General features: G+C 42.6%; 1 protein-coding gene and 1 pseudogene across 3 annotated transcripts in view; one reads left to right on the top strand and one right to left on the bottom strand.

The window, feature by feature from the left end:
• The window catches only part of NUP85 (nucleoporin 85), a 70,587-nt gene that overhangs the window by 25,107 nt on the left and 19,967 nt on the right, over nt 1-25,513 (bottom strand). The window contains exons 1-4 of one of the 3 annotated variants that reach the window (XM_042915960.1): nt 11,756-11,770; nt 8,188-8,304; nt 7,420-7,513; nt 4,512-4,674 (exon numbers count right to left, since the gene is read on the bottom strand). In XM_042915960.1, the coding sequence (XP_042771894.1) occupies nt 4,512-4,674; nt 7,420-7,480 (224 nt within the window). In that variant the 5' untranslated portion in view covers nt 7,481-7,513; nt 8,188-8,304; nt 11,756-11,770. Of the gene's footprint in view, nt 1-4,511; nt 4,675-7,419; nt 7,514-8,187; nt 8,305-11,755; nt 12,055-22,011; nt 22,137-25,513 lie in introns of those variants that run through there. The other 2 variants (XM_042915959.1, XM_042915958.1) reach the window with 2 other exon arrangements.
• Nucleotides 5,709-5,809, top strand: LOC122207417 (annotated as a pseudogene).

The raw sequence follows: 25,513 nt of genomic DNA, 5'->3' as shown, positions 1-25,513 counted from the left end.
GAGAGAGAGGGAGACACAGAATCCGAAACAGGCTCCAGGCTCTGAGCTGTCAGCACAGAGCCCGACGCGGGGCTCGAACTCACGGACCGTGAGATCATGACCTGAGCCGAAGTCGGACACTTAACCGACCAAGCCACCCAGGCGCCCCACATTCAACATTTTAGAGCATATATTTTATTTTCTTATGTTTACTTATTTTGAGAGAGAGCAAGGGGGAGGGTCATAGAGAGAGGAAGAGAGAGAATCCCAAGCAGGCTCTGCGCTGACAGCACAGGGCTCAATCTCACATACTGATCTCACATATCATGAGATCAAGACCTGAGCTGAAATCAAGAGTTGAATGCTGACTCTTGATTCTGTCTGAGCCACCCAGATGCCCTTAGAGCACATACTTTATAAACGTGCAAGGGTATGTGGGAACAGAGGGCCCACATAAATAAGACAAGTTCCCTGCCTTCCAGGAATTACAGGACCTTCGACATGTTTTTCTCTTAGAATAATGATGTTTGAGTCACCAATATTCTGTTACCAGAGCCTCTTGAAACCAGTGATTTCCCCTTCTATCCTTCCCTCCCTCTCTGCCATCCCCCCGAAGCTGACTAGGGTATCCTCCAGAATGAGTCATTTGTAAAATTTTACGAGGAAGTAAAATACTGTGATACTGTGATTTATAAGAAATAAACATCGGGGCAGCCGGGTGACTTAGTCAGTTGAGTGTCCAACTTTGGCTCAGGTCATGATCTCCCAGTTCATGAGTTCAAGCCCCCAAATCAGGCTCGCTACTATCAACCTGTCAGCACAGAGCCCACTTAGGATCCTCTGTCCCCCTGGGGCACCTGGGTGGCTCAGTTGGTTGAGTGTCTTCAACCAACTTCAGCTCAGGTCATGATCTCATGGTTCATAGGTTCAAGCCCTATATCAGGCTCTGTGTGGACAGCCTGGAACCTGCTTTGAATTCTGTGTCTCCCTGTCTCTCTGCCCCTCCCCTACTCATGCTCTTACTCTCTCTCAGAAATAAACAAACATTGGGGGACCTGGGTGGCTCAGTCAGTTGAACATCCGACTTCGGCTCAGGTCATGATCTCACAGTTTGTGAGTTCAAGGCCCGTGTCAGGCTCTGTGCTGACAGCTCAAAGCCTGGAGCCTGCTTCAGATTCTGTGCTCCACCCTCTCTCTCCGCCCTACCCTCTGCTTGTGCTCTGTCTCTCCCTGTCTTTCAAAAATGAATAAACAGGGGCGCCTGGGTGGCGCAGTCGGTTAAGCGTCCGACTTCAGCCAGGTCACGATCTCACGGTCTGTGAGTTCAAGCCCCACGTCGGGCTCTGGGCTGATGGCTCGGAGCCTGGAGCCTGTTTCCGATTCTGTGTCTCCCTCTCTCTCTGCCCCTCCCCCGTTCATGCTCTGTCTCTCTCTGTCCCAAAAATAAATAAAAAACGTTGAAAAAAAAATTAAAAAAAAAAATGAATAAACATTAAAAAAAAAAAAAAGAAAGAAAGAAACATTAAACAAAATTTAAAACAGGGAAGCCTGGAAGGTTAAATAGGTTAAGCGGCCAACTTTGGCTCAGGTCTGATCTAGCAGTTCATTAAGTTCAAGCCCCTTGTCAGGCTCTGTGCTGACAGCTCAGAGCCTGGAGCCTACTTCAGATTGTGTCTCTTTCTCTCTCTGCCCCTCCCCGACTTGTGTGCAGACACTCTCTTAAAAATAAACCACCTTAAAAACCTTTCTTAAAAAAAAAAAAAAGGAAAGGATCCTCCGTCCCCTTCTCTCTGCCTCTCCCCATCTTGCACTCTCCCAAAAATAAGTTTTTTTTGTTTTTTTTTAAAGAAAGAAAGAAAGAAACATCTAGTCTTTATCCTAGTCCCTGACACAAGATTCCTATAATCCTTGTGAATTCCTAAGTGATGAGAGCATCAGGAGCACCTTACGTTCTATTGAGGCCATTCTGGGTGGGCTCCTGGATTGGGGTTGGTCAAAGAACGACTCAGCCATCAACAGAAGACCGAAATCTTCTGCTGTGCTAGGGTGGCCTGGGTGGCTCAGTCAGTCTAGATCTCAGCTCTTGATCTTGGCTCATGATCTCGGCTCAGGTCAAGATCTCCTGGTTCCTGAGATAGAGCCCAACAGGCTCAGGTCAAGATCTCCTGGTTCCTGAGATAGAGCCCAACAGGCTCAGGTCACGGTCTCCTGGTTGAGATAGAGCTCCATGTCAGGCTCTGCACTGAGCATGGAGCCTGCTTAAGATTCTCTCTCTCCCTCTCCCTCTGCCCCTTCCCCAATCACACACTTTCTCACTTTCTCAAAACCAAATAAAAATAAAAAAAGAGAGGTGCCTGGGTGGCTCAGTGGGTTGAGCATCCAGCTTCAGCGCAGGCCACAATCTCACAGTTCATGGGTTCGAGCCCTGCGTCGGGCTCTGTGCTGACAGCTTAGAGCCTGGAGCCTGCTTCAGATCTGTGTCTCACTCCGCCCCTCTCCTGCTCGTGCTCTCAAAAATAAACATTTAAAAGTATAAAATTAAAATTAAATTAAATTAAAATAGAAATTTTCAGCCCTGTACCCTACCTCTCTGGAGAGGGGAGAAGGGCTAGAAATGGAGTTAATAATTGATCATGCCTCCCTCCATAAAATCCCAACAGTATGGAGTTCAGAGAATTTCCAGGTGGGTATATAAATCCACGTACCGGGAGGGGGACACACCCAAACTCCACAGGGACAGAAGTTCCTGTACTCCAAACCCTCCCAAACCTTGTCCTATTTATCTCTTCACCTAGCTGTTCATTTGTATCCTTTATCATATTCTTTAATAAATTGGTAAGCTAAGTGTTTCCCTGAGTTCTGTGAGCCACTCTAGCAAATTCATTGAACATGAGAAGGTTTGGGAACCTCCAATCTGTAGCTGTGCCAGACAAATACTTTAAGTAACGTGGGGATGCACTAACTGCAATTCACATGTGAAGCGGGGAACAGTCTTGTGGGACTAAGCCCTTAACCTATGAAATCTGATCTCCAGGTAGATAGGGTCAAAATTGAGTTAAATTATATGGTACCCAGGGGACCTGGCAGGCTGTCAGTAAAGCATGTGACTTTTTATTTTTGAGAGAGAGACAGAGAGCAAGTTGGGGAGGGGCAGAGCAAGAGGGAGGCAGAATCCCAAGAGTCAGATGAGTAACCAACTGAGCCACCCAGGCACCCCAAGCATGCAACTCTTTATCTTCCGGTCGTGAGTTCAAGCCCCATACTGGGAAATACAGCTTACTTAAAACAAAAAACAAAAACAAAAAATTATAGGATACCCAGCTGGTGTGACAGAATTGTCTGGTGCCATACATCTGGCATCAGAAGTGAGTATGGGGGTGCCTGGTGGCTCAGTCAGCTCAGTGTCCAACTCATGGTTTTGGCTCAGGTCATGATCTCACTGACAGTGCAGAGCCTGCTTAGAATTCTCTCTCTCTCCCCACTCTGCTTGGAATTCGGTCTATCCCCTTCTCTCTGCCCCTCTCCCGCTCATGCCTTCTCTCTTTCAAAATAAATTTAAAAATTTTTAAATAAACAAACAAGAGGCGCCTGAGTGGCTCAGTCTGTTCAGCGTCCAACTTTGGCTCAGGTCATGTCGTCACAGTTCATGAGTTCGAGCCATATATCGGGCTCTCTACTGTCCAAATGGACCGAGGACTCCATTTCAGATCCTGTCTCCCTCTCTCTCTGCTCCTCCTCCACTTGCATGCACTCTCTCTAAAATAAACATCTAAAACAAACAAACAAAAAAACAAAGAAATGAATATGGCAGTAGTGTGTAACAAAGGAGACACACAACAGGAAGGAAAAACTTTTTTCCCCCAATACAAATACCAACACTGCCCATGCTCTAACTGTATTTATGGACACTGATAAAAAACTAACATAAAGGCACTCCATGGTGCTTAAGACTCACCTGGAGATTTTAGATTTGAGGATCCACCCCAAGAAACTTTAATTTTTATGATCTGAGGTGGGGCCCAGAAATCTGCCATTAACAAGTATCTGATATTGATGCAGTTATCTCATGAACCACACTTCAAACAACCCTAGTCTATATACAGTATAATAGTTTTCTGGTCTCTTACCAAAAATGCCCTGAGTACAATTCTTTAAAGATACAACAAAACTACTTTTTTAAACTCATTTTTATAGTAAGATAATTCCAAAATCTTCCCACAGTGGGACTTCTTTCAGTGATTTTCAGGTGCTTATTTAAGGCCTAAATTTTCTTCTTTGCAGGGTAAATGAAACAGGAATATAAACAAACAAAAAGTTTATCAAGCCACCAAATCGATCAACAGCCATTTGCACAGTCCCTGAAAGACATTTCATCCCTACCTACCTCCACTGCCCAGGATAGAAGCCTCAAAATAGAACCAGGAGCCCCTTATTTCTCCAGGCACTCCATCCATCATGCAAAAGGATGAGGCAGTTCATTTGGCTTTCACGCTTTAGTTGTGGAATGCAGTACCTACCAGCAGCCTACTTACTGAGCTTTTCTGGATTTTCCAGTCAATTCTTCTTCAATTCTCTGGAGGCCCACAAAGATTCCATGGGATTCATTGAAGAGTTTTCTCAAAATCTGAGAGTAAACATCTATATCCTTTCGGATGATATAGATAAAGGGGCAGCCTGGCACAGTCTCTGATTTTTCTGAAACAGGAAAAATTTAACATCGATCACCATTACTCTAACGACTCTAAAATTTTTAAATTGAGTTATCTAATTACAACAGCTTCAGCTACTTTGCTAGATTTCATTTTTTAAAGTATGAATTATTTATCAATTATCCACACATCAATTATTTAATATACATGTTTACTTTCAGACTTTACTCCTCAACTGACTGGCTTATTTATTTTGTTAATGTAACTTCTAGGCCTGGAGTGCCTGGCTGGCTCAGTCAGTGGAGCGTGCAACTCCTGATCTTGGGGCTGAGTTCAAGCCCCATACTGGGTATGGAGATTACTTAAAAATAAAATGTTTAAAAAAATAAAGTAAGCTCTAGGCCCAAAATGGGGTTTGAACTCACAACCCTGATATCGAGAGTCACATGCTCTACTGACTGAGCCAGCCAGGTCCCCTCTCACTGGCTTATTTTGGAACTAACTTTTGCCTCCATCAGTTGAAATATACTAAAAAAATTAAACTCACGTTATATTAGCCTAAATATAACTCAAAAAATATGATAAATCTACAGACAAAATTTTACATAACCTCAAATTCAAGTAAATATTTCTTTATCACTTTGTACTGCCATTACTCCTAAAGCAAAGAATCAAAAGTTAACTGAACTATTTTGCAACAGTGATAAAAAGGCTCTATAATGATAAAATATAAACAACCAATTTGTGGAAATTTCTTATGCAACAGCTTCTCAGACAAGCTATGATGATGTTCAATGGCTCATCTCTGATGAGATTGCAAGAGATGTAAACAACCTCACGTTTTCAACAATTGAGGACAAACTATCAAATGTTGACAAGCCTTCCCATTAAGTATGAAAAGAGGACAGACATATTCAAAGAAGGTTCTCCTCTGAGCAACTGTCCCTTTGGCAGCTTCTATAGCTCTGCCAACCTTGAAATCTTTAATACCAAAATATCCCAGAAATAGTTAGCAACATCAGGGACAATTCTTAACTACAAAATCAAGAAAAACTACATCACTTAAAAATTGCACGAACTGTGCTCACTTCAGCAGCACATAAAGTTCAAACAATACAGAGAAGATTAGCATGACCCATGCGCAAGGATGACATGCAAATTCGTGAAGGTTCCATATTAAAAAAACAACCAGAGCACCTGGGTGGCTCAGTCAGTTAAGTGTCTGACTCTTGATGTCAGCTCAGGTCTTGATCTCAGAGTCATGAGTTCAAGCCCCACACTGAGCTCCACACTTAGCATGGAACCTACTTTAAAAAAAAAAAAACAAACAAACCAGGGGTGCTGGGTGGCTCAGTCAGTTAAGTGCCCGACTCTGGCATAAGTCGTGATCTCACAGTCCACGAGTTTGAGCCCCATATTAGGCTCTCTGTTAGCACAGAGACTGCTTCAAATCCTCTGTCCCCCTCGCTCTCTGCCCCTCCCCCGCTTGCACGCAAGTGCTCTTTCTCAAAATAAATAAATAAACTTAAAAAATAAATAAAATCAGGGTGCCTCGCTGGCTCAGTTGGTTAAGCATCCAAGTTTAGCTCAGGGCACGATCTCATAGTTGGTGCCCTGCGCTGGGTTCCACATTCTCTCTGTCCCTCTCTCTCTTCCCCTTGCGCACTCGAACTCTCCCATAAATTAATTAAATAAACAAATAAATAAATAAATAAATCTGCATGAACTGCACATGATTTGCCAAAATTTTAAGACTTTCATTAGCTCCATCTCCTCTCTATAATAAAAGAAAGCCTCCACATTTGAATAACCTGTCAAAGACCTGCACAAAAATATCTTCAGCATTTCCCAAGACTCGTCTTGAAAAGAAGAAAGCAAAATCAAATGTCAAAATTTAGTTTTATCTTACTAGAGAAGTCTATATCAGAAAGAGAATATCCAAAAAAAAAGAAAGAGAGAGAGAGAGAAGATCCAGGGTGCCTGGGTAGCTCAATTGGTTGAGTGTTGAACTGATCTTGGCTCAAGTCATGATCTCATAGTTCGTGGGTTCAAGCCCCACGTGGGGCTCTGCGCTGGTGGTGCTGAATCTGCTTGACATCTCTGTCTCCCTCTCTCTCTGCCCCTCCTGGCTCATGCTCTCTCAGGGAGGAAAAAAAAAAGAGAGAAAGAGAGAGAGAGAGAGAGAGAGAGAGAGAGAGAGAAAGAAAGATCGATCCATGTCCAAAACCTGATGGAACTTAGAGAATAAGGAAGAGCCATTTCACTCTCCAAATCCTCTGTGCTTTTATCAACAGCCTACAGAATTCGATTAAGTTCACAATAATAAAAGGTAAGGACTTCAAAGTCTTCATAAATCTGCAGTTTCACAATAAAGGGGCTGCTGTAAAGGGAATTTAAGTGATTCTGGACAAGAAGGGGAAAAAAAACTTCAAGTTTTTAAATACACAGGAAACATTTCAGGGTGCATGGCTGACTCAGTGGGTAGAACATGCTACTTCTGATCTCAGGGTTGAGTTCAAGCCCCACGTATGTTGTAGAGATTACTTAAATATATTACATAATAATAATAATAAATAAGAGAAACCTTTAACACCTGGAAGATTAATTTTTTTCCCTGGACTCAACATCTGCCAGGCCTCATAAGTTAATGAAAAACTTAAATAGCTAAAGTTTCAAAAGTGAAAATGGTACAAAATAAGTTTAACTGTTTCTTGCCTCAGTCAAATCTGAGAGAAGAAAACAACCAAATGTGCCAAGATGGATAATCTGGAAGAAAAAAAAAAAAATCTACCTTTTTTGTTGAAGGAGGTTTCACACACCAGCATCTCTCCTGGACCCCAGTCAAAACACATTTGCTTCTTCTTGGAATTCACTCCTGGAATCAACTAGTAAAAAAAAAGCCAAAGAAACTTATTTTTACTAAAAGCTTTGCTTTCAACTGATTTGCAAGTATAACCCTAGAAATCAATGTTCATGAAAGTTAAGTGCTACTCTATGTATACAGCTGAGTGTGGTTGAGATCAAACCAATCTGTTCAAGTCCGAATAAGCAAGTGAGCTTTGTCGGGCACCTCAACCCAGCCTGCCACTTAACAATCAATTACTATACTATAATTTAGTGATCTGCAGTTCAGAAAAAGGGGATTTAAAAAAATAAAGAAATTGAAGTGTTTGTTACTAAAAGGAGCCCTCCAATCCCATGGCTTCTGTGCCATCTCTTAGATGAGGACTCTCAATTTTTCTGACTCAGACCAATCCCTTTGAGTCTCAGCTTCATACATCCAACTACCTAATCCACACTTTTATAGGTTACCTAACCTAGGTATAGAGCTATATCCATAACATAAGAACCAATAAAGGACTCTTGATGCTCATCTCCAATTCTCCCCCCACTGGAGGAGCAAAGCCTTCCCCAATTGTTAGGACTGATCTGTGATTCTTCTCTTTCCCTTACCGCCTTTGTCCAATCTATCAGTAAATCCTGTTCTGCTCTTAAAGAAGCCTGAATCCAACCACTTACCGCGTCTACCAGTCTAATCCAAGCCACCATCAACTCTCACCTGACTGCAACAGCATTTCTCAGTGCCTGAAATGACTCTCCTACATGGTTATTGCCTCTCCCTGTAAATAGATAAAAGCTCACAAGGGCAAAGGACTCCGGGATTCTCATTCACTGCCTAGAAGAGAACGTGGCACAAAATTGGCACTCCATAAATATTTTTGGCAGACGATAAATTTGGTATCAAGACAAATGCACTCAGTTCTTAGGAAGAAGTAATGCAGTCATTCAACAACTAAGCAATGTTTAGTAAGCCTTTTTCTGTACTGGGCTCTAGGAATACAATGTGTAATACAATTTCTGTCCTCCAAATGCTAGCAGTCTACTGAGGAAGTCCAATAAACAGGCAGTAAAAAAAAAAAAAAAAAAAAAAAAAAAAAAGTGGAGAAATGCCAAAGCAGAGAAAAACACAAAAGAGGATGTTTTAGTAGACTCTTAATGGATGAGTGGGCAAAGCAAGGGGGAAACGTTATACACAGTGCTGCTGAGGCAAATGGGTACCCACATGCAGAGAAAATAAACCTGACATCATAGACAAAATAAAAGTTAGAAACAAATGTAGAGCAAAATCTGTAAAACCTGAAAAGCACAGTAGAAAACCTTTTGATCTTAAAGTAAGCAAAGAGAGGACAAAAAAGTACAAACTACAAAACAATTTATAAATTGGGGCTTCGTCAACATTAAACTTTTGCTCCTCAAAAGACACTGTTAAGAAAATGGAAAGACAAGCCACAGGCTGGGAGAAAATATTTGCAAAACACATATTTGATATCTAGAATATATAAAGAACTCTTACAATTCATTAATAAAAATAACCCAATAACAAAATGGGCAAAAAATTTTAACTGCCACTTCACCGAAGATATACAGATGACTCACGTATAAGCATATAAAAAGATGCTCAATATCTGTCATCATTAGGGAAATACAAATCAAAGCAATCATGAGGTCCCACTATATACCCACCAGAATGGCAATGGCTAAAATTTAAAAAGATTGACCACACAGGGGCGCCTGGGTACTCAATTAAACATCCGACTTTGGCTCAGGTCATGATCGTTTATGAGTTCAAGCCCCACATTGGGCTCTTTGCTGACAGCTCAGAGCCTGGAGCCTGCTTCGGATTCTGTGCCTCCCTGTCTCTCTGCCCCTCCCCAGCTCTTGCTCTGTCCCTCTCTCTCTCTTTCTCTCTCTCAAAAATAAATGTAATTTTTAAATAAACAAAGAAACAAATAAATAAGTAAAAAGACTGACCATACAAAGAGTTGATGAGGATGTGGAACAACTGGAACCCACATGTTGCTGGTGCAAAAATGGTATTTGAAGAAATGAGTTTATTTTAGCTAAATATGAATCTACCCTATAACACAGCAATTCTACTTCTAGATATTTGTCTTAGAAGAAAATAAAAAAGGCAACAAAAACCAAAACTTACATTTCTTAAGTATCTTTGAAACAAAAGGATAAAACCACTGGTCTAGAAAAAGAACTAAAAGATTATTCTACCCTCTACTTTGAATCTATACATAAACATCTTTAAATGTGATTACTAACTGGCCTTCACAGGCCTTAATGATAAGTAAATGGGACACCTGGGTGGCTGAGTCGGTTGTATCCAACTTTTGATTTTGGCTCAGGTCATGATCCCGGGGTCATGAGACTGAGCCCACATCGGGTTCCACACTGAGTGTGGAGACTGTTTGAGATTCTCTTTCTCTCTCTCCCCCTCTCCCCTGCTTGCTCTCTCTAAAATAACTGAAAAGAGGCGCCTAAGCAGCTCAATCAGTTAAGCATCTGATTCCAGCTCAGGTCATGATCTCACGGTTCTGAAGTACGAGCCCCGCATCAGGCTCTCTGCTGTCAATGCAAAGCCTGTTTTGGATCCTCTGCCTCCTTTGCTCTCTGCCTCTCCCCGACTCATGCTGAAGCTCTTTGTCTCTCAAACTTAAATAAACATTTAAAAAAAAAAAAAAAAAAAAAAAAGGTTGAAAGAGGGGCACCTGGACAGCTCAGTCAGTTAAGCATCCAACTTCAGCTCAGGTCATGATCTCACGGTTGGGTTCATGACTTCAAGCCCTGCATCAGGCTCTCTGCAGTCAGCATAGAGCCCGCTTCGGATCCTCTGTCTCCATCTCTCTCTGCTCCTCCCCCACTTGTACTCTGTCTCTCTCAAAATAAATAAATAAACTTAAAAAAAAAAAAAAGCTGAAAGAAAGGAAGAAAGAAAAAGTTCCATTGAGGGAGGAAAAAAAAAGTAGAAGTTTCAGCAACTCTGATATTCTAATTTTTCTTCCTGCGGACACTGACATAGTCCCTCCCGATAGATATAAAATATTTCAAGTACTTTATATAGATCTTCAAATTTTAATACTCTACAGCAGTAAACTTTTTGGAGTTACAACCCATGTTAACTGCTATTTAAGATCTCAGGTCTCATTTTGTCCAGTTAGCTTTGAGAGGACCCCCATCTTTAATTTTCGGTTTTCTCAGACACTGCTTTGCAATCTGATGGCTTTAGCTCAAAACTGGAGGCACATTTCGACTTTCTAAAAAGCAAAGAGGGGCGCCTGGGTGGCGCAGTCGGTTAAGCGTCCGACTTCAGCCAGGTCACGATCTCTCGGTCCGTGAGTTCGAGCCCCGCGTCAGGCTCTGGGCTGATGGCTCGGAGCCTGGAGCCTGTTTCCGATTCTGTGTCTCCCTCTCTCTCTCTGCCCCTCCCCCGTTCATGCTCTGTCTCTCTCTGTCCCAAAAATAAATAAAAAACATTGAAAAAAAAATTAAAAAAAATAAAAAGCAAAGATACAAGATCAGGCAACCCGCAGTTTAGTGAAGCTTACAGCTTACCAACAGCTAAGAGGGGCAGAACAAGCCAATGATGGACAAACATATTTTACCTAGCCAGGGAGGGAAGGGAAGGCTTTCCTGAGAAAGAGGATGCAGGTTCTTGCATTTGAAAAACGAGGAGAGAAACCTAATAGAGAAAAAGAGAGGATCCCAGGCAGAGGGAACGGTAGGTGTCTGCGACCTAAAGCCCATGAATCTCTTCATGGACATCATAGATCATTCACATTCGACATATGCTCTCGCCAAAGTCCAGACAGAAGTGGAAGCAAACGGCAATAAAGACAAGAAGTCTCCGGGGAGAATATGTACTTTCAGCAAACCTCGGGCCAGTACGGCACACGAAGCAGAAGCCGAGCTCACGGTGTCGCGATGTGAAGCTGAGCTCGGCGGACGAAAAGAAGCCCCAACTGCTCTACTTGGTCCGAGCCCGCTCACTAGAGCACTAGCCCAACGGGAGAAGCTAGGCAAAAATGGGATGGGAAGGCGAGGAAGACAAGACAGGGTGAGGGACGGAGTGAGGCCCTCCGAGCCAGGCATTTCTGAGTACACGAAAGAGTAGACACCTAGCGAACACCACGACCCAAACACAAGCACCTGGCTAATGGGACCTCCGAATTGTGGCAACTGAGCTGAGGGAAGGGGAAAGGAGCGTCGAGGGAGCCTGCAGTGACGAAGCAGACACACTCCTCGGACAGCGAAGGCAACACTTTTGCAGGCGCCCTTACAGTGACCGTCGGCTCGCCGTCGAGTTCCTCCATAGCGCTCCGCTTCAGCCACCAAGAATTTCCACAGCCGCTAAACCTCCCAGCTCAGGCCTCCCGCTCACAACCGGCTGCGAGAGAAGACCCCTCCCGAGCGCCTCCTGCGCTGCCTACAGGCCCCAACCCCCCACCCCCCAGGTAGGGGCCTCTCCTCTCCGCCACGATCCTCCTTCTGCCGCACTCTAAACGTGTCGTCCCTTCCTTGCCGGCGACAACACGTCAGGGAAAACAGCGCAAGGGCAGCCTGTCAACCCAGTTATCTTCCAGCCGGATCAGGCGCCGCCGCGGACAGCCCCGCGCCGGGCAGGGAAAAGGCCCCCCCGAGACGGCGGGAGCAGCGGCAGTGCGGCTGCGCGTGCGCGGGCTGGGGCGAGTGCAGGGCCTGGTCTGGGAGCCAGCGAGCGAGTGCGCGGTGTTTCCAGACTCTGGCAATTCTCTCCCTTGTGGGTCTGCAAGTCGCAACTGCTTCGCTGAATGGTGTCCAGGCCGTGTCCAAGCCCCGTCGGGCCTCTGGGCTGTGTACGAAGGCGGTCGCCACCACTCCCACCCCGAAACGCTCAAAAGGCACGTGGACAGAATTGTTGCAGCTGGGAACAACTGTGAAATGGAGACAGCTGGGCTTGCTTAATTAAATACAAATACTGGTTTGTTATCTCACCAAAGAAAAGCAGGAAGGGACACTCAAATCAGGGAATCCCAGCATTTGTTATGGAAAACTCAAAAGTGCTCCAATAATTTAAAGGAGTCGTTTGTTGTAAATGTCATATTCACAAGTACATACACGTACAGGGAAGAAAATAGGAATGCTTCTAAATTTCCAAATAAACTTTTTGAGCAAATTGAAGATAATTGGAAATTTAAAGATAAGTCGTAGGAAATTCTGCCTGCAAATGTAGCTGCTTTTATTTAGAAAAGAAATTTGATCTGAAAACAAGACATAATTTCAAGATGCTCCTTTCCCTGAGGTGCTGAACGGCCTGTCTGAATTGGTTTAAAAAAAAAAAAAAAAAAGGCGACGGAGTGGTTAGGAAAATCCCGTCTCCCCAATAGTTTGTTCTTTTGAGATACAGACTGTTGGGCAAGGAAGAAAAATCTCGGGGCTATCAAAATTTAATCCAGATCCTTGTCTCTGAAGACAGCCATCCAGAGGATGAAATTTAATTTAGTTTTGCAAAAAAATTCCACACTGTCCTACCAACTATGTCTTCCTACAATGTTCCAAATGTTTCAGTTTCACTGATCTGTTTCTTTTCTTTTTTTGATTATTATTATTTTAATTTACATCCAAGTTAGTTAGCATATAGTGCAATAATGATTTAAGGAGTAGAATCCAGTGATTCATCCCCTACATACAAACCCCAGTGCTAATCCCAAGTGTCTTCCTTAATGCCACCTGCCCATTTAGCCCATTCCCCCACCCACAACCCCTGCAGTAACCCTCAGTTCTCTATATTTAAGAGTCTCTTATGTTTTGTCTCCCTCCCTGTTTTTATAGCATTTTTACTTCCCTTCTGTTCATCTGTTTTGCATCTTGAATTCCACATATGAATGAAGTCATGTGATATTTGTCTTTCTCTAATTTCACTTAGCACAATACACTCTAGTTCCATCCACGTTGTCGTAAATGGCGAGATTTCATTATTTTTGATTGCCGACTAATACTCCATTGTATATATATATACCACATCTTCTTTATCCATTCATCTGTTGATGGGCATTTGGGCTCCGTCCAGGCTTTGGCTATTGTTGATAGTGCTGCTATAAACATTGGGGTGCATGTTCCCCGTTGAAACAGCACACCTGTATCCTTTGGATAAATACCTAGCAATGCAATTGGTGGATCATAGGGTAGTTCTATTTTTAATTTTTTGAGGAACCTCCATACTGTTTTCCAGAGTGGCTGCACCAGCTTGCATTCCCACCAGCAGTGCGAAAGAGTCCCTCTTTCTCCGCATCCTCGCCAACATCTGTTGTTGCCTGAGTTGTTAATGTTAGCCATTCTGACAGGTGTGAAGTGGTAATCATCTGAGGTGTTTCTAACACCAGTGGTATGACTATGAAGTATGAGGAATGCATTCATGTCCATTTTCCAGGGAGTAAAAAGAGGCTGCTGCTATTTTCTGAAAGTAAAATAAACATTCGGGGGTTGCCTGGCTGACTCAGGAGAGCATGCGACCCTTGATCACATTGAGTGTAGAGATTACTTAAAAAAAAAAATCTCCTGGGGCACCTGGGTGGCTCAGTTGGTTGAGTGTCCAACTTAGGCTCAGATCATGATCTCACAGTTTGTGAGTTCGAGCCCTGTGTTGGGCTCTGTGCTGACAGCTCAGAGCCTGGAGCCAGCTTTAAATCCTGTGTCTCCCTCTCTCTCTCTCTCTCTGCCCCTCCTCCACTCACATTTCCTCTCTCTCTCTCTCTCTCTCTCTCTGTCTCTCAAAAACAAATAAACCTTTTAGGGGTGCCTGGGTGGCTCAGTCAGTTAAGCACTGGACTTCAGCTCAGGTCATGATCTCACAGTTCGTGAGTTTGAGCCCCGTGTCGGGCTCTGTGCTGACAGCTCAGAGCCTGCAGCATGCTTCAAATTCTGTGTCTCCCTCTCCCTCTCTCTCTGCCCCTTTCACGCTTGCACTCTGTCTCTCTACCTCTCTCAAAATAAATAAACATTAAAAATAAATAAATATTTTTAAATAAATAAATAAATAAATAAATAAAATATTTTAGAGGTGCCTGGGTGGCTCAGTTGGTTAAGGGTCCAACTCTTAATTTGGGCTGAGGTCACAATCTCACAGTTGTGGGATCAAGTCCCATTGGGCTCCATGCTGGGCATGAAGCCTGCTTGGGATTCTCTCTCTCTCTCTCTCTCTCTCTCTCTCTCTGTCTCTCTCTGTCTCTCTCTCCCTCTCCCTCTTCTTCTGACCCTCTCCCACTCTCATGCATGCACATGGGCGTGCTGTCTCTCTAGAAAAACAGTAAGAAAAATAAAATCTTGTTTAATGTTTGTTTATTTATTTATTTTGACAGAGAGAAAGAGAGAGAACGCATGTATGGAGCAGGGGTAGAGAGAGAGAGGAAGAGAATCAAATCCCAATCAGGCTCTCCACTGTCAGCACATAGCTGGACGCAGGGCTCAATCCCATGAACTGTGAGATCATGACCTGAGTCACTTAACTGAATGAGCCACCCAGGTGCCCCTAAAACAAAGTTTTTTAAAAAATTAAAAATGGGGGTGCATGGCTGGCTCAGTCATGGGAGCATGTGACTCTTGATCTGGGGGTTGTAAGTTTGAGCCCCATGCTGGGTTATAGAAATACTTAAAAATAAAAATCGTGGGGCACCTGGGTGGCTCTGTCGGTTTAGCACCCAACTCTTGATTTCAACTCAGCTCATGATCTCACGGTTTGTGATTTCACGCACTGTATCAGTGCAGAGCCTGCTTGGGATTCTCTTTCTACCTCTCTCTGCCCCTCCCCTGCTCTCTCTCTCTCTTTCTATCTCTCTCTCTCATCCAAAATAAATAAACTTTAAAAATTTTTAATAAATTAAACATTTAATTTTTTTTCTAAACTTGGGGTATCTGGGTGACTTAGTTAAGCATCCAACTTCAGCTCAGGTCATGATTTCACAGTTCCTGGGTTCGAGCCCTGCATCAGACTCTGTGCTGTCAGCACAGAGCCCTCTTTGCATCCTTTGTCCCCCATCTCTCTGCCTGCCTCTCTCTCTCTCAAAAATAAATATTAAAAACATTGTAATGTTTAAAATTAAACATTTAGTAGCAGATCAGTTTTTAAAAACTGGTTATTATATCTTCTCTGGCTATTCAAAATTCTTCCAGCAGCAGAAGTTAAAGCCACACTTAGTAAAACAATGATAGAAAACATGCTTAATTTCCTTCTTTTTTTTTTAATTTTTAAAAAATGTTTAATTTTCAGAGAGAGAGAGAGAGAGAGAGGGACAGAGCACAAGCTGGGGAGGGGCAGAGAGACAGGGAGACGCAGAATCCAAAGCAGGCTCCAGGCTCTGAGCTGTCAGCACAGAGCCCGATGTGGGGCTCAAACCCACAAACTGCAAGATCATGACCTGAGCCAAAGTCGGACCCTCAACTAATTGAACCACCCAGGTGCACCCATTTTTTTTTAAATGTTTATTTTTGAGAGAGAGAGAGCACAAGCAACAGAGACGCAGAGAGAGAGGGAGATACAGAATCCAAAGCAGGCTCCAGGCTCTGAGCTGTCAGCACAAAACCCAACACAGATGCCTAATTTCTTTCAGAGAAAATTATTCTGGGGAACAGGATTAGCAGAAGAAAAAAAAATAATAGGATGAAAGATCAAAAAGGAAATCAACCCTTTCAAAAGGAGATCTGAGGAAAAAAATAATTTGAATGACAAAAGACCTTAGAGAATTTTAGTACTACAGTTTCTTGATATTTTAAGACTGTCACTTGAAAGGGCACCTGGCTGGCTCACTCAGTAGAGCATGCAACTCTTGACCTCAGAGTTGTAAGTTCAAGCCCCATGTTGGATGTAGAGATTACTTAAAAATAAAAATAAAAAAATCTCAAAAAGAAAGGCTGTCATTTGAAGATAATAAAAGTAGTGAAATTGTCTGACCTAGGGCTAGGTAATACGGGGAAAAAGTATTGGAAACATTTTTTAGTCTAAGTGCACTATGCACCAGCAACTTTACACAATCATTCAAAACCACTTTTTAAAAAAATGTTTATTTATTTATTTGGGGCGGGGGAGGGACAGAGAGAAAGAGAGGGAGAGCGAGAATCCCAAGCAGGCTCCACACTGTTAGCACATAGAGTGGGGCTCAATTTCACAAATCCTGAGATCATGACCTGAGCCAAAACAAGAGTTGGACATTTGACTGACTGTGCCACCCAGGTGCCCTACTTTTTTTCCCCCCTAAGAAAACTACAACCAATGGAGCTATTATTATTGTATGTATGGACCTTTTTCTTCCTTCTAATCCTTCTCAGTATACTTCCAAGAATGAGGTTTCAATTACATAGTTTATGTATCCTCCTTTTCTTACATATAATCCCAAAGGAATACTTTTGGAAAAACAAATTAAATAACCAGCATGCAAATCTTTTTGTCTTCTTTGCTCTCCATAGGCTCTTCCTCTCCCTATATTGGTTGGTTGAACTCTAGAATTCCTGTATCTATTCTGAAGAGTCTTGAAATATGCAAGAGACACTTCAACCTGAGGTATATCAGAACCTGAGAAAGATAGTAAAATATTTCTGGAATCAGGGGTGCCTGGGGGGCTCAGTCTGTTAAGTGTCTGCCTCTTGATTTTGACTCAGGTCATGATCTCATGGTCATAAGATCAAGCCCTGCATTGGGCTCCATGCTGAATATGAAGCCTGCTTCAGATTTTCTCTCTCAGGGCGCCTGGATGGTTCAGTTGGTTGGGCGTCCGACTTCGACCCAGGTCATGATCTCACAGCTCGTCAGTTCAAGCCCCGCATCAGGTTCTGTGCCAACAGCTCAGAGCCTGGAGCCTGCTTCAGATTCTGAGTCTCCCTCTCTCTCTCCCCCTCCTCCGCTCATGTCCTGTCTCTCTCTGTCTTAAAAATAAATAAACATTAAAAAAAAAAGATTTGGGGTGCCTGGGTGACTCAGTCAGTTGAGCGTCCGACTTCGGCTCAGGTCATGATCTCACAGCTCGTGAGTTCGAGCCCTGCGTCAGGCTCTGTACTGACAGCTCAGAGCCTGGAGCCTGTTTCTGCTTCTGTGTCTCCCTCTCTCTCTGCCCCTAACCCACTCGCATTCTGTCTCTGTCTCTGTCAAAAATAAATAAACAAAACAATTAAAAAAAAAAAGATTTTCTCTCTCTTCCTCTCTCTCTCTCTGCCTCTCCCCTGTGTTCACATGTTCTCTCTCTCTCCCTCTCCCTCTCTCTCTCTCTCTCTCTCCCTCTCAAATAAGTAAGTAAATAAATAAATAAAAATATTTCTGGAATTAAATAAAAACCTCCTAAAACAAAACATATATATTGCACAACAGTCAAACCAGAAATCACTTTCAGTCACTCCAAAGTCAAACTAAGAATCATTCTCAGATCAAGCCAGAATTGTGCTAGAGATGTGACCTATGTAGTAAAGTACTAAGCGGAGGCATATAATGCTCCCTAGCCTGCAGAGAAAGAAATACATAATCATTTCAAGAGACATAACTATTTTGGAAAACAAGGTAGACATCTATTATCAAGAGACCTATCAATATTTGTGCCCTTTGACCCTGCAAGTCCTCTCTTGAAAATTGATTTCAAATAATTCCAAAACAAAAGAGGTATATGAATTTTGGTATGTGCTATATATAATACAAAAACAAAGATTTCTCGAGCTCCAGGCTATTGACATTTGGGGCCACAAAATCTATGTTGTGAGAGCTGTCTTCTGCATTGCTGGATGTTTAGCGGAATCCCCAGCTTCTACCCACTAGATGCCAATAACAGCCCTCATCCATTGTGAGGACCAAAAATGTCTCTAGATATTATATTCCCAATGTCCCCTAGGGGACAAAATCACCTCTGTTAAGGGTTGCTGGTGTAGAGGTGCCTGGCTGGCTCAATTGGAAGAGCATGCGACTCTTCATCTTGTGGTTGTGAGTTTGAGCCCCTCGTTGGGAGTAGATATTACTTAAATAAATACAATTTTAAAAACAATGAATTACTGGTATATATGTTCACACATAGAGGAATAGCTAAGAAAATATAATAGCAATGGGATTATTCAGCTATTTCAAAGAACTATGAAAAACATGGAAAAGTCAAGAATTTTAAAATGTTCACGTTTTTTGTACCCATAATTGTAATTCCAGGAAATAATCAAGAAGTACATTTTGAATAATGATCCCCCCAAAAGGAAGTAATTTAAATGTCTCACAGTATGAAAAAGCTTATGCAATCATTAAAAGGTAACTGTAGCAAAAATTTTTTAAGCTAAAACTCAGGAAAATTTTGTAAAAAAGTAAAAGTATCTATCGATATTTATGTAGGAAAACAAAAAGACTAGCAAAGAGGGGTCCTGGCTGGCTCAGTCAGTGGAACACATGACTCTTTAACTCAGGGTCATGAGTTCGAGACCCATGTTGGATGTAGAGATTATTTAAAAATAAAATCCTGAGGCACCTGGGTGGCTCATTTGGTTAAGCACTTGACTCTTGTTTTAATTCTTTTAATGTTTATTTATTTTTGAGAGAGAGAGAAAGCACAGGTGGGAGAGAAGCAGAAAGAGAGGGAGATACAGAATCCGAAGCAGACTCCAGGCTCTCAGTTGTCAGCACAGAGCCTGATGTGGGGCTCGAACTCATAAACAGTGAGATCATGACCTGAGCCAAAGTCAGATGCTTACAGACCTAGCCACCCAGGTGCCCCTAAGCATTTGACTCTTGATTTCAGCTCAGGTCATGATCTCATGGTTTGTGGGATTGAGCCCTGTGTCAGGCTCTGCGATGACAGTGCAGACCTTGCTTGGGATTTTCTGTCTCTATCTCTGCCCCTCCCCTGCTTGTTCTCTCTCTCTCTCTCTCAAGATAAATAAACATTTTTTTATTATTTTTTTTTTAATTTTTTTTTTCAACGTTTTTTTTATATTTATTTTTGGGACAGAGAAAGACAGAGCATGAACGGGGGAGGGGTAGAGAGAGAGGGAGACACAGAATCGGAAACAGGCTCCAGGCTCCGAGCCATCAGCCCAGAGCCTGACGCGGGGCTCGAACTCACGGACCGCGAGATCGTGACCTGGCTGAAGTCGGACGCTTAACCGACTGCGCCACCCAGGCGCCCCAAGATAAATAAACATTTAAAAAATAAAAATAGGGGCGCCGGAGTGGCTCAGTCAGTTAAGCATCTGACTTTGGCTCAGGTCATGATCTTACAGTTTGTGAGTTCTAGCCCCACATTGGGCTCTGGGCTGACAGCTCGGAGCCTGGAGCCTGCTTTGAATTCTGTGTCTCCCTCTCTCTCTACCCCTCCCCTGCTCACACTCTGTCTGTCTCTGAAAAATAAATAAACATTAAAAAAATAATAATTACAACAATGGCCAAAGTATGGAAAGAGCCCAAATGTCCATAGATGGATGAATGGACACACACACACACACACACACACACACACACACACACACACACACACTGGAGTATTACTCGGCAATCAAAAAGAATGAAATCTTGCCATTTGCAACTACATGGATGGAACTGGAGGGTATTATGCTAAATGAAATTAGTCAGAGAAAGACAAAAATCATATGACTTCACTCATATGAGGACTTTAAGAGACAAAACAGATGAACATAAGGGAAGGGAAACAAAAATAATATAAAAACAGGGAGAAGGACAAAACAAAAGAGACTCATAAATATGGAGAACAAACTGAGGGTTGCTGGAGGGGTTGTGGGAGGGTGGATGGGCTAAATGGGTAAGGGGCATTAAGGAATCTACTCCTGAAATCATTGCTTCAATATATACTAACTAATTTGGATGTAAATTTAAAAAAATAAAAAATAAAGTTAAATTACAAAAAAAGAAAAAATAATAATTAAAAATGAAATAAAATAAAAAATTAAAAAATAGAGATAAAATCTTAAGGGGCATCTGGGTGGCTCAGTTGGTTGAACATGTGACTCTTGATTTCAGTTCAGGTCATAATCTCATGGGTCTGTGAGTTCGAGCCCCGCATTGGGCTCTGCACTGTCAGTGCAGAGCCTGCTTGGCATTCCTGTCTCTCCCTCTGGCTCTGCCCCTCCCCTGCTCATTCTCTCTCTTTCTCTGTCTCTATCTCAAAATAAATAAATCAACTTAAAAAAATTTTTTAAATCTTTTAAATACATACATGTATACATATACTGTTTATATTCAAATACATGAATAAGGCTATATTTATGAAAACACCTGCTTTCTAGCCCTAGTAATGTATATCAGGCCACATAAGACTTCAAGTTGAGAAATAAAATTACGAATGTGACAAATTTAATATTGGAGGAGTGTAAGTTGCTCTGACTCTGTGGCTCTCAACCACAGCTTCAGCAAACTTCAACAAACTTCAGAATTATCTAGAGAGCTTGTTAAACCACTGACTCCTGGGCTGTATCTCCAGAGCTTCTAATTCAGTAGGTCTAGGGTGGGCCCTAGGTATTTGCATTTCTACCAAATTCACTAGTGAAGGTAATGTTGTCGCCCAGGGGACCACCCTTTGAGAACCATCCTTCCAGCTTCCAGTTATCTTCTCCACCTCAGGCTGAGAGTGATCAATCACAAACAGGAGCTTGAAGGGTACACAAATTATCTATATTTGGCATGACTGTGAAATACAAGCTTTGTTCACCTTGTTTCTGTTCATTTTATGAAACAAACAGCCTCAAGTCACTGGACCCTGCTTGAATCCAGTAACGGACAGAGAAGTAGAACTGGAGTGTTAATGGGATTAGAGGAAATTCCAGTGTAGAAGCTGCATTCAGGATGCCCAATTTAGGCATTTTTGGTGTTCTCATGACAAGTATTACGTTACTATTGCATCAATAAGTCAGTAAATATTTATTGATCCCTGGCTATCAGGACTTTGTTACTTGCTGAGATTACAAAGTTGAACAGCAGTGATACGTGCCCTCAAAAAGCTTATAGGGCCATCCTCTAAGTTATGTTTGTGTAATATGTACATTACTAAACAGTGATGTATGGTATTATGAAGTGGGACAATATTTCCCTACAGTTATACCCCAGCTGACACATTTAAAGTGTAATATAGCAGGTTCTTGGCTTTGACTGTTGGCACTATCTTGAGTCCCATCTTTGCCATGACGCAAAGATAGAAAGCTGGAAGTTTTCTATAATATCACCATTCTGCCTCCAGATTTCCTGCAGTATTTAGGCATTAAACATTCAGTGTTCACAGAGATAGCTCAAGTACTCAACTAACCTTTGTTAGAATGTGAAGGAAATTTGATGGTATAAAGTACACACTTTGGTTGTCTGTTATAAATTCAGTGATGTGTTTCTCGGTGTTTTTGGCAAAGACTTAAAGCTCAAACAAGACTCTCTGTGATTCTTGCTTTCCCACCCCTTGTAGGAATAGTGCTTTTTCTTTGGCAGCTGACCCTGAGGTCACCCTCTTCTTACCCTCTTACACAAATTATTGATGTTTAATTCGATTTCTGGAGAGGGCTTTCTTGACCAAGTTCCTACTCAACCACTAATGGTGAAAACACTCACCACACAGCTTCCTCCTCCCTCTCTTCTTCTCTTATCCTTTAGGACCCAGGAGCTGAGCAAGCAAGGTGTTGGGGATAAAACTGCCAACAAGGCACACAGGTCTCTGCTTTCATGGAAATTTTATTCTGCCGGGACACAACCAAACAAAAATTTAAGTCAAAACAACTTAACTGGTGCTCCTGGCACTACTCCAGGATTTTTTTCTGCGTGTTTTTTTCTCTTCCTTCTATAGGGATCTGTTATATGGTCCTGCATTAACTATGCACTGGGCTCTGAGCCAGAAAGCCCAAGTTCAAAAGGATTCTGGCTCTACCACTTCAAGCTGGGTGATCAAGTTGCCCAAACTTTCTACGTCTCATTTTCTTCTTCATCTGTAAAATGGGGATAATAATAATAATAATAGAGGTTTCCTGAAGATCTAGAACTTAGCACAGAATCCCTAGGTTATAATCACTCCATTAACATCTGCCATTGCTCTTCTTTTCTGTATTTACTACCCCTTCTACTTTCTTATTCTAAAGCACCCTTTTCCAGTGCACAGCCATCTCCTTCCCACCCCTATAAACACGATGAAGGGAGAAACTTTATTTTGGGAAATTTCTATCTTTTCACATTCCTTCCCCCCCACCCCCCGCCTTGGAAATTGGAAAGAGATTCTCAGTATATAACTTCAGTAGATCCCCTCGGTTCAGCTCACACAATCCCAGTCTGCCATTGGAATATATATTGCTCACACATTTGAATATGCTTAACTACTTTTTAAAGGAGCTCCTCCTTCGCCTGAAGGTGATTTTGTAATTTAGCGTAACTTTGGAAAAGAAGGATGTGGTAAGATACACCTGTCGCCCAAAAGCTAAGGACTAAACAGTCATTTGATTATCGGAGGCCCTCATATATTAATAAGGGTAAGTTTAACATGACCTATTCCTCTTTGATGGTTCTGCAGTTTTACAAGGTTGGGAAGGTATGTAATGGCAACAGAAGACCTGGGTTCAGCAGACCAAGGATAGCATCTCTCTTTCTTTCTCTATAGTACTTGGCATAACACCCAGCATGTTCTTTCCCAAGCATGCCATAGAAGCTCAATCAACGCTACTTGCCAACTGTCTGATATTGGGCAAGTTACCTAACTCTTTGACCCTCAGTAGCAAATAAATACCACACCTTTTTTGTAAGTGTGTGTAAGGAGAAAATGAGCTAATATTATTAAAGCCCCCCTCAGTGCCTAACACACAGCAGTTGATTCTCTTCCCCTTTCACTTCTTGTGTATTTCCTACCCACCACCAACTCCCCCCACCCCCACCCCCACCCCCCGACTGATTATAAGTTAGTTCAGTGAGGGACTTTTCCCAATGCCTAGCATAGGACCCTACACATAGTGATAGCTTTAATATATTTACTCATTCAGTGAGTCTTTGAATACCTACAGTGGTATTAGAGTTGGTAGAGAGCGCACATTTAGGAACCCTGGGTAATTCAATATGACCGAAGCAGAGACTTTCCGGGAGGAAATGATGAGAAAGCTAGAATGGTCAGCATGGATTAGCTTTCAAAGGGCTTTGTAGGTCTTATAAGACTTTTGGACTTTACACCATAAGGCAGAGGATTGCCACTGAACCAAGGAGTGGCAGAAACTTATTTTATTTTGTTTTTATTTTAGAATGGCTTGTGGTTCTCAGGTCAGTGTGTGAAGAATCACCAGGGAAGCTTCTCAAAAAAAAGGGGGGGGGGGTTCCAGAGCTACACTGCCTGAGAGTATGCATTTATTTTATTTTATTTTTCTGAGAAAATGCATTAAACCAGTACCCTAGGGGCACCCGGCTGGTTCAGTTGTTAGAGAGCATGCAACTCTTGATCTCAGGGACATGAGTTCAAGCCCCACGTTGGGCATAGAGCTTGCTTAAAACAAAACAAAACAAAACAAAACAAAACAAAACAAAACAAAACAAAACAAAAAACAAAAAAAGGGGCACCTGGGTGGTTCAGTCAGTTAAGCGTCCAACTCTTGATCTCAGCTCAGGTCTTGATCTCAGGGTCGCGACCTCAAGCCATGCATTGGGTTCTGCACTGGACATGAAGCCTACTTAAAAATACCAACAAACAAAAAACAGTACTCTAGGTGACTCTGATCCATTCACATATTCAGACACAAGAGGGACATACCTTACTGTAACAACAGCAAAAAAACAAGAGGCTATCGCAGTCGCCTTGGCGTAAGCTGATTTGAATTCGGGCTTCCCCTGTTTCCCCTGATCAATCTGCCTTCCTTGGCCTGTCTTACGTCTAGTAGGGCCTTAAGCTTCTTCTTCCCCACAGAGGATCAGCTGGAAGCTCAGCAAATGTAGACTAGCCCAGAGACCAGACATAGGTTAAAGAGAAGTAGCTACCTTTGCTAGACATTTGGAAAATGGAATCGACAAGACTCAGAGATCCATTGCAGGGGGAGGGGCCAGGGAGAAGAAGAGCCAGGAGTCAAGGAGGCTCCCTGGCTTTCTGGCTTGGAGGAACAACAGTTGTATTGGTGTGCCATTCAGTGAACTAAGAACTCAAAGAGGGAAGGTGAAGTGGGGAATTTTAATTGAGATTTGCTGAGTTTGGGGTGCCTCTGGGACATCCAAGTGGAGATGTTCAGAGGTCAATTGGATTTATAGGTTGGAAGCTGAGAACAAGATCTAGGTTAGAAACACATTATTTGAGAATCGTTAGCTAATCAATGGTAATAGAAGTAGGTGAAATCATCCCAGGAGAGACAACGGAATGATAAAAGGATCTAAAGCACGATGCAAGGAACATTTAAGGGAAGGTCTGAGGAGGAAACAAAAAATGGCAGTGGGATCAAGGACAGGCTAGAGTCAACAGCCCAAAGTCACAAGGAGGGAATTCAAAGGGGTGAGAAACTGGGAAGCACACTGGATTCAGCACAGAAGTCTGTGGTGACCTTGCAGAGAGCAGTTTCAGTGGAGCTCCGGGGACAGCACCAGATTGCTGTGGATTGAGGAGTGAGTGGGAGGTGAGGGAGTGGAGGCAGCTGGCATGGACAGTTTTTCAAGATGTTTGGCCAAGAATGGAGCGAGATTTGGTGGTAACTTAAGAAGGAAATAGAATCGAGGGAGAGTCTTTTTCTATGCTAAGGGAGGAACGCAAGAGAGCATAGGGACCAAGGAAATAATCAATAAAGCCTACCTAGAGGAGCGGGAGGTATCCGCTGCACTGGAGTCTGGATTGTTTGTTCTTAAGACAGGAGGGACCTACTTCTTTTTTAACTTGACTGATTGGTTTGGAAGCTCGATATGGGGTAGTTCTCTGACGGATCCTGTTTGCTCTTGGAGGCTGGGAGCCAGGCCATGAGTAAGGGGTTTGTAAGGTGAACATCTTTCCTCAGCTAGCGAAGGACGGGTTTCCCAGCAAGACACAAGTAGGCACCGCACTGAGGCAGGAGACTGGTGGGAAGCGGGCTGAGGCTGAAGCTTTAAAATTCAAAGGATGAGAGGCTAAGCATGA

The sequence above is a fragment of the Panthera leo genome, chromosome E1, assembly GCF_018350215.1.
Source record: "Panthera leo isolate Ple1 chromosome E1, P.leo_Ple1_pat1.1, whole genome shotgun sequence".
Taxonomy (NCBI): domain Eukaryota; kingdom Metazoa; phylum Chordata; class Mammalia; order Carnivora; family Felidae; genus Panthera; species Panthera leo.
The sequence above is the reverse complement of the archived record's forward strand: the minus strand, read 5'-3'. Positions and strand labels throughout refer to the sequence as shown.